Source organism: Cynoglossus semilaevis, chromosome 4 (assembly GCF_000523025.1).
Source record: "Cynoglossus semilaevis isolate Cse_v1.0 chromosome 4, Cse_v1.0, whole genome shotgun sequence".
NCBI lineage: Eukaryota > Metazoa > Chordata > Actinopteri > Pleuronectiformes > Cynoglossidae > Cynoglossus > Cynoglossus semilaevis.
Genome location: NC_024310.1, coordinates 2246302 through 2255421, shown reverse-complemented (window position 1 = coordinate 2255421; position 9120 = coordinate 2246302). Strand labels below are relative to the sequence as shown.

Genomic DNA, 9120 nt, shown 5'->3' with positions numbered 1-9120 from the left:
ACCCTCCCCCCCCCCCCCCCCCCCCCCCATCCACATTTGATATTTTTAACAGCAAGTTGCAGAAAGAGCACTTGTTTTAAAGAAAAGGGAAAATAAATAAAAAAATAAATTAATAAACAAACTAACAAAATACAGAAATATGGCTTTACAGTTAAAATAGTAACAATCAATCAATAACCCCCCCCCCCCACACCCCCCCCCCCTCTTTTTTTTTTTTTTTTTTTTTTTTTCTTTTTCTTTTTTTTTCCCGTTTCCATTAAAAGAAATTCTGCTGACGTGTCTACGAACTACAGTTTGTCTGCGTGGTCTACGGATGAGTCGGTGGCGCGTGACGTGTATGTGTTTTTAGCTGGTTAGAAGGTGGGACTTGCTGGCATAACCTGGGTTTTTCAAAGTGTCAAGGCCTGGAAGTGTTTGCCCAGTTCCAGAGTCCAGAGGCGACCCTGAGAGGACGCACAGAGACAGAGCTGCCAGTCTATGCACACAAACCTGCTGAGGTCAGTGGTTCACGGCCCGTGTGTTCACTTCGTTATCCTCCATCCATGTCCTGTCTGACGCATGTGGGTGTGTGTGTGTGTGTGAGAGAGAGAGAGAAGGGAGGGGGCGTGCATGTGTGCATCGGTTGGGAAAATGTGTCTTGTGCCACTTTGAGTTGATGTCGTTCCGACTTCCCAGCAGTGTGAGAGAGTCGTGCGTGTGTGCGTGTTTGTGTGTGTGTGCGATTGGGAGTGTTGTGGTAGTAGCCTGCCTGCTTGTTTTAAGAGTCTGAGTAATCATTCCCGTATGCTGGCAGAGTAAGAGAACTGCGGGAAGTGCGTGCGCTGATCGGAGTCCTCTCCGTCTAAACTGTCATCTGAAGGAGTAAAAAAAAATAATTAAAAAGTAAATTAAAATATATATATATTTATTCAAAAGGTTATAAATAGGGATATCTGATATTAACTTTTTGCCGATATTGTCCAAACACTTTGCCACGCCCCCTGACCCCCAAAATTGAAACACTATTGAACACCTGGCAATATTTTTTTTATTTATCTGTACGATCCCCTGATTATTAAAAAAAGATTAATTAAATGTGCTGCAATGCTGCCATCTAGTGACTTTCACTTTTATATACAGCTGTTTTTCCCCTAAACTATTTTAGGGCGAAATCCAGGCATTGCGTTATCGGGTTTTCATTATCGGAGGAAAAAATTGATGACGATTCTTACAGATATAACATAATTCTGCTAATATCAAACATCCCAAGTTATAAAGACGATTTTTGATCTACTCACACTTATCCGGTGGCGTTATCGTGATGGTTTGTGCTGTGAACTCATCGTCAAAGTACCGCGTGTCCGTCTCCGACGTGACCTGGGGCTTAAAGGGCGGAACGAGCTGAGAGGAGAGGAAGAATCAAATCTGTCCTCAGAACATTATCTTTTGTTTATATATGTTTTATATATTTTTTGATCACATCCTCACCTTTTTCTCAGTCACATCCTGCCAGTTGATGGACGCGAAAAACTTGTGGCTCATCACTTCTTTGGCGTCGTCTGCTCCACCCCCGAGCCTGTAAACCGTAAAAACAAGCGAACCGATCAGCCGGCTTTTTTTAAAATTTTTTTTTTTAACGGCTTCACGGAAATTGCTGTTGTGTTGTTTTTCCCTTCCGCTCGTTCTAGAACGCATTTATTCTTCATTTCCTTATAACTCACACTAACAGAGGTGCGTGCAGCCTGTGGGCAGAGCTCACTGAGCTTATTTTAGAAGTGTTTTGACTCCTGAACAAAACAACAATCAATTACGTGCCTGTGTGGCCATTACCTGGTACCAAAACTAATCACCGAGACGGGGAGGCAGGAATAACAGGGTTACATGTGCTTTACAGCCAAACATGTGGCGTTTAAGGTGAGAAGTCAGGTTCAGGGACGAGGTGTGAAAGTAGTCAGTAACAAAAAAAAAATTTCACTGGTTATTTTTAAAATAATTTTTATATGGGTACATATTTACGGAACACCTTTTGTATTCTGATTAATCACGATTATTTGTGATTTTAGTGGATTTCGGGTGTTATGATATGTGGGTATTTTAAGCTTGAGGCGCTATAGTAAAACTCTTTAATTTCCCCTTTAGTTTGTGCAAATAACAGGTGTAGTTACAGTGTACTAGAGCAGGGGTCCCAAACCCCGGTCTGGGGACCGGTGCCGGTCCATAAGAATATAATATAAAATAACTTTGACAGCCGTAAAGACCACCACATACCGCTGTTTAGGGTCCTTTTTGAGCAGGCCGGCTAACAGGGCCTTAGCGTCAGGAGCTAGGTTCTTGGGGAACCGGATTTCCTCCATGAGGATGAGCTCGAAGAGACGCTCGTGGTCCTGGTTGTAGAAGGGCAACCGGCCACACATCATTTCATACATGACCACGCCCAGCCCCCACCAGTCCACTGCTCGGCCGTAATCATTGTCCTCCAACACCTGATGGAGCAGAAATACAAAAAAAAAAAACAAACAAAAAAAAACAACGGTGACATACAGTCAACGACAGTGAGACAAGGTGACTCTTAAAAATTAAACGTAAACAGCATCTTGATTAATGTTTACAAATTCCCTCCATCACCTCCAGGGGGTGCTATAATGGTAGGTGTATCACCCCGGTGTGTGTGTGGTATATTATTTCTGTGTATAAACCTGATCCTTTCATTCCTCCAGACTAAACAATATTTTTTGGTGCTTATATTTTTAGATGTATATTTCCTCAGGATGTATTTACTGCACCGGTGTCTGTGTGAGGAGATAATCAATAACCTGGGGCCGCGGTGTTGTTATGGTCAGGCTGGCTGTGAATCCAAAAGTTACAACCACTCTTTGGGAGAACTCGGTATTTTCTGGACCAGTTCCTGATTGGTTGTTGGATTATAACCAACAACTCTTCCAGTCGCACGACTTCTGGGCTTCACTTCATAATCTTGGTCACAAAAGATCGGAAGCAACTGTTGCCTTACCTCCGGTGCCAGGTACTCTGGGGTTCCACAGAAGGTCTTCATGGTGGCGCCATCTGTGATTCCCTCTTTACATAATCCAAAGTCTGTGATCTTTATGTGGCCGTCCTTGTCTAACATGAGGTTCTCCAGCTGTGCAGAACAACAGTCACGTTTAAGTCAAACGACCTGACGGCCGCAGCAGGAAACAGAGTACAGTTAAGATTATGATTAGGGATGTCCGATAAAATCGGCCGACCGATATTAGCATAAATGATGTAATATCTGGTAATAAAAACCCCAGAACAATGTCTTGGTTCAACAAATGATGTGTGCCCTAAAAAATTGGTTTGGGGAAAAACGTCTGTATATGAAAGTGAAAGCCACTAGATGGCAGTACTGCAGCTCATTTTATGAATCTATTTTGATAATCAGGGGATTGTATGCAGAACGCTGGAGCCAGAAACTCATACAGTGAAAGTTAGTATCGGACATTCCTAATTATGATGTGTTTCACTGAAAAAATTTAAAACAATCACATACGAACTAGAATTGTGACTTACTGTGCTAAAAATATTGCTTTGGCAAAAAAAAAAAAAAATTCAGAGCTGCAAACTGTCAAAACTGCTCCTTAACAAACTACAGTAACTTTGTCGTCTTTGCAGACTCACCTTCAAATCCCTGTAAACAACGTTGCGGGAGTGTAAGTACTCCAGTGCTGACACTATTTCTGCACCGTAGAATCGCGCTCTGTCTTCTGTAAACACTCGGTCCCGTGATAAGTGAAAGAAGAGCTGCGGAGAAATGACAAAAATAAAAACAAGAACAAAAAACAAAAAGAGCAGTAACACGAGGAGAAACATTTACCTCTCCTCCGTTTGCATACTCCATGACGAAGCAGAGGCGGTCGTGTGTTTGAAATGCATACTTTAGTGTCTGTTCAGAAAGAGGGACAAACAAACGTTTGTGGCTGAACTCATTGGACTAAACGGTTTCTCGATCGCAGACGCGCGTCGGTAACTCACTGTTAGAAACGGGTGCCGGGTGTTTTGGAGAACTCTGCTCTCTGTGACGGTGTGTGCCACCTCGTCCTGGAAGAAAACACCAAAACAGAGAGTGAGAGGTCGCCGGATCACACGTCCACCGAGAGATTAAACCAAGGTGACCACAGACATCAGCGTCACGCTAATCCCAGAGCCAGATTGGTGCAAAAGTGGAAATAGGAGCGGAGGATTTTTCCTCAAAAGCTGTACTTTAGTACACACACAACAAAGAAGTACATTTTGAATAAAGTACAAGAAAAAAAACACACAGACACCTAAGAGAGGAAACCACAGTTGGCAGTAAACACACGTGACAGGAAGTAGATGTATATCTATGTATATCTATGTATATATATATATATATATATATACACACACACAGTATATATATATATATATATATACTGTGTGTGTGTATATATATATATATATATATACTGTGTGTGTGTATATATATATATGTATATGTATATATATATATATATATATACACACACACAGTATATATATATATATATATATACTGTGTGTGTGTATATATATATATATATATATATATATACATATACATATATATATATACACACACATACAGTATGTATCTATATATATAGATGTGTGTCTTCCATTCTGCTTCAGAAGCAGAGTCCTGGGTTCAATTCCTGGAGGAACCACATACTTGATGGTTAATCCTCTTCTTGTTTTACAATTGGAAAAAAAATATTTTGAACATTTTAACAGAGCCATTAAATTCAGATTAAAGCATTAAACCTGACAGGAAATGAACTATAAAAAAAATTACATATAAATACAAATACATTACATTATTATATTATACTCTGTACTCTGTAGTACTCTGATTTTTCTTTTAGACTTGATATTTTACTTTAAAAACGAAGCAATACAAATATTAAAATTTTTCTTTTAAGATGTACTAAATTTTTTAGCAAAGACGTCTGGGCCTAATCTGGCCCCCTGGCCATAGTTTTTGACCTCACTCATTCAGTCATTCAGTTTGTAGTGAAGTACCTCGCACTTACTTTAGCGATGATGACTTCTTTACGGAGGATTTTCATTGCGTAGTACATCCCCGTGGCCTTCTCCTTTACCAGGATGACTTTGCCAAACGTCCCTTTGCCGAGCAGCTTCAGGTAGTCAAAGTCGCTCATGGTCTGAGGGAAGAAGTGACCGAGATCAGCAGAGGGAATCATTCCATGAGTTAAATGTTACATCTGATTAAAGATCTGAATGACATGATTCACAAAAAAAAAAAATATAATTTAGTCAGAGGATTACTGGTGTATCTGTATTGTCTGCTAAAGTGTATAACTTATTCTGCTGATGTCATGAACAGTAACCAACACAAGCAACACAACATGACGTGACTCAATAGTAAAAAACAAATACAGTTGGTAAAATTGAAATAAAAACTTCATTTTTAAAATAAATAAATAAACTGAACTCTTTAAAGAGAGAGACACTTAATGAAAAATATAACAGCTAACAAACCACTGAATATTTCTTTGATTGAAGAAGTGGACACTGATGGATGGAAGAAAAAAATAATATTCACTCAAAATACTTTGGTATACTACTATTATACTTTGGAATACATGGTTTGGCCCATAAATATATTTGTCTTGGACACAAGAAGTCCAGCTTCTCTAAGAAAAAAAAAACATCTTTACCAGTGGGATAAATCATCTCCACCTGAACTCTAACATTAAATGACTCGATCCAGTCTATAAACCAGTGGTGCTGAAACTCCATTTTGTTTCTTCTGTTATTCTAGGGCGTAGAATAATAGGAGAGGGTAAACACACTATTGTGTTACATAAGACATTTTTAAATATCATGACAACATATGTTTATAACTGTGACGTTTGCTTAACCAGCAAAAAAACGACACCAGGAGTTCTGTGCGTGGAGCTCATCTTTTTTCGTCGGGTCAGACGTTTAAATACGAACCACTTTTGTGTGAGATTTGGACACGGCGATCTCCATCTCCTCTGTGCCACTGTTGTCGCTCGGGGAGCCAAATTTGATCTCCATGGGCTCCTCGTCCTGCTGCTGACTCTTCAGGCTGTTTGCCACCGTCTGGATCGATCGCATCCATTCCTCCCTGACCCGGGAATGAAACACACACATCCCGACCCCCCCCTCGATTACATTCAGCCAGTGCCATTTATAGGATTGAGTAAAACAACAACAGAAAAACATTGTGTTAAGATTTTCTTTTTCTTCAAATTGCTGTAACAGAATAGTGACTCGAAAGGAAAAAACAGCGAGTACAGTTCAGAAGGTGGAGGATAATCTGTACCGTTCCGCTGGGGAACGGTGGGATTTGGTACTTGGCAGAGGCAGTGTAAACAAAATTCAATGATGATTGCTTGGGTCAGAGTGAATAATCAGGTCAAATCTGGCAGTAAATTCTATTTTGAGCATGTCGGCCCGTCCTTCTGCTCCCACAAACTGGAGTGAGTTCCACTGGCTGGAGAGAACAATGGCCCATTTGGGCTTTTAGTGATTGAGTTGAAGAGAATGTTCTTTTCTATTTTCATTCAAAATTGACCAACTGGCAGGAGGAAAGAGAGATAACACGACTGCCATGTCAGCACGTTTTTTTTTTAGCAAAAATAATCTTTTGTATGAGCTACAAATTACAACCAGGTGTTTCCTTTACCTTTCCTCGCTGCTGTCCACGTGAAAAGTGCGCTCGATAACCGAGGTCCACTGGAGGCAGCGGATGACGAACGTGTTGGGCCTGGGACGCTCCGTCTTCATCAACTGACACTCTACACAGGACAGACACGTCAGACAACAGACACGGAAACTCTCCTGACACCGATCGAGTGGGCACGACAGCAGATACGAAAACTCTCCTGACACCGATCGAGTGGGCGACTGACCCGCGACAGAGAAATTGTTGAGTGGTGGAAGGCTGTGGTCGCTGGACACCTCAGGCTTCTCCTTGTAGCCAATGAAGGAGCCATCGCTCTTTAGGATGAAGTAACGAGGCCGCCAGGTTTTAATGTATTCACCTGGAGAAGACGGACAGAAGGCGGTGAAATGGAATTTTACCACCGAATCCCACAGTTTCGTGGACAGCGGACAGGACTCACCTCTCTTGTGGAGCCATCCCTCTCTCACGACACTCACTTCATTCATGCTGGGGCAGAGGACTGTCGGGGGCAGAAGAGGGCTGCAGACAAGCTGGGGGCAACTGTGCAAACTCTTCCTGTTGGTTTGATGTGTGACAGTGGCTCAGCTACAAAGACCTGTAGAATTAAAGAAGAGGGCGAGGAAATGACTGGATATAAAAGGGTTTTCATTCATTATATATATACTTATATACACATATATACATATATATACATATATACACATATATATATATATATCTCAAAATATATTAAAAAAATACCAAGGTACTTGTTGACATTCGCAGACAATGATTAATCCTGTCATTTGTTTATTTATATTTCTTGCCATTGTTGTGGCATTGACTTTTCTGAACATTCTTCTCCTTTTTGTTGATCATCAACACGTGTTTTTTTTTTTACCCCAATCCCAAAATAATTTCTTCTCTTCTTGCCATGTGTTTTGCCAAAACCGTCACCTCTAAGTTTTTCCTGTAAATGTACGTTTGTGTGAAGGAGTTAAGGTTCAGCATGTGTGAAAACCGCAGTGGTCTCGAAGAAAAGTGAAACCAAAGGCAGTGTTTACGTAAACAGAGTGAAACTGATTTCTTATCAAACAGAGAACTTTCTGGAAACTGCTTCTTCTTACTTCTCTCCCCACTGTTTACCGCATCACACTCGAATGAGCTCTGGAGCTACAGGCTCTCGGTTTACTTGAAAGACAACACCAAAACAAAAACAAAATAAAAACTGCTGAAATCCACACATCCAAGCTCAACCCTTATATCTGCCTATCTGATCCGACGGACAGCGACACCCAAACTGAGACCAGAACAACTAACACCAAAACAAGGTGGGCCGAATAAAAAAATCAAAAACAACAACTGTGGAACCAAACTGTGGAACCAAATAACCAAAACATTTCTGTGAACACTCATCAACCACGGCTTCTGCTGGTGGTGGGAGGAGAGAACTTGAAATTTATGGTCAGTCGTGAATGAACAGCTGATGTTAGATAACATGTTAGATAAGTATACTTCAATAACAGGGATGGAAATTATTATTTCTCAATATTTGCAGCAAAAAAAACCCCACAAGCTCTTGATGGATTAACAAAAAAATAAAAAAATGTTGTGGTCAATATGACTGTTTCTAGAAACCTAACTGTGCGATTCCGAACATCAACTTTTTAAATCACACCCCGCACCCTCTGCTATGTTTCACCAAGGAGGTGCTATGAATCATGGGGAGTTCCTTTCTTATGTGTCCACACAACACTTCCTCCTCAAAAACTTCAGGCTGTTTCATGTACTTTTTTTGCCAACTGTAACTGATCAATAATTAGGGATGTCAGATATTGTGTTTTTGCCGATATCTGACATGCCGATGTTGTCCAAACGCTTATTTTTCCGATTTGCTTGGCCACAATAACAAAACATCACTTTCACTTTCACTTCAAAATTATTATAAACTGGATAGATTTTCAGATTGAATCCCAATTAGAGATAACAAAATAGATCGTCCAATAGGAGCCTGGTTACAGGCAATTGTTTGTTGTGCGCCTAGCAACTGTAAAAAGAAGAACTATTTAGGAGAAATATTTGTCAACTTCCTATATAAATATTTGTAAATGTCACAAACAAAAGTTGACATCCTCATTTTTCACACAGTTTTTTTTTTATTCTTACAGCTCCTTCTGAAAACCATCAGGTCTCGCTCTTAAGCACATTTCCAACCATCTTAACCTTGTCTCTCGATCCTTATCGCTAAACTGCTCAACCTAAGCCGACCCTCTAATCTGCTAAATTCTAATCCCGTCCATCCTGGATGCTCATTACAAAAACATCTTAGTATTCTGAAGACACCTCCAGCTCAGCCCGTGTCGTACAGATAACGGTGCCAACTGTATCTAAACACAGGCATGTCACAGATCTCACTATTGTCCTGTCAAGAAACATTACTCCTTTACACA

The 9120-nt window shown here is 40.5% G+C and overlaps 1 protein-coding gene across 4 annotated transcripts in view; it reads right to left on the bottom strand.

Annotated features, from left to right (window-relative positions):
* Window positions 1-533: 533 nt before the first annotated feature.
* Window positions 534-9120, bottom strand: part of LOC103377652 (RAC-beta serine/threonine-protein kinase) — a 14014-nt gene continuing 5427 nt past the window's right edge. For 2 of the 4 annotated variants that reach the window (XM_008308526.2, XM_017032225.2), the window contains exons 2-14: window positions 7131-7286; window positions 6918-7049; window positions 6692-6803; window positions 5977-6130; window positions 5049-5180; window positions 3991-4056; window positions 3833-3901; window positions 3637-3759; window positions 2990-3118; window positions 2248-2462; window positions 1468-1555; window positions 1278-1380; window positions 534-853 (exon numbers count right to left, since the gene is read on the bottom strand). In XM_008308526.2, the coding sequence (XP_008306748.1) occupies window positions 774-853; window positions 1278-1380; window positions 1468-1555; window positions 2248-2462; window positions 2990-3118; window positions 3637-3759; window positions 3833-3901; window positions 3991-4056; window positions 5049-5180; window positions 5977-6130; window positions 6692-6803; window positions 6918-7049; window positions 7131-7176 (1449 nt within the window). In that variant the 5' untranslated portion in view covers window positions 7177-7286 and the 3' untranslated portion in view covers window positions 534-773. The remainder of the gene's footprint in view (window positions 854-1277; window positions 1381-1467; window positions 1556-2247; window positions 2463-2989; window positions 3119-3636; window positions 3760-3832; window positions 3902-3990; window positions 4057-5048; window positions 5181-5976; window positions 6131-6691; window positions 6804-6917; window positions 7050-7130; window positions 7287-9120) is intronic. The other 2 variants (XM_008308527.3, XM_008308529.3) reach the window with 1 other exon arrangement.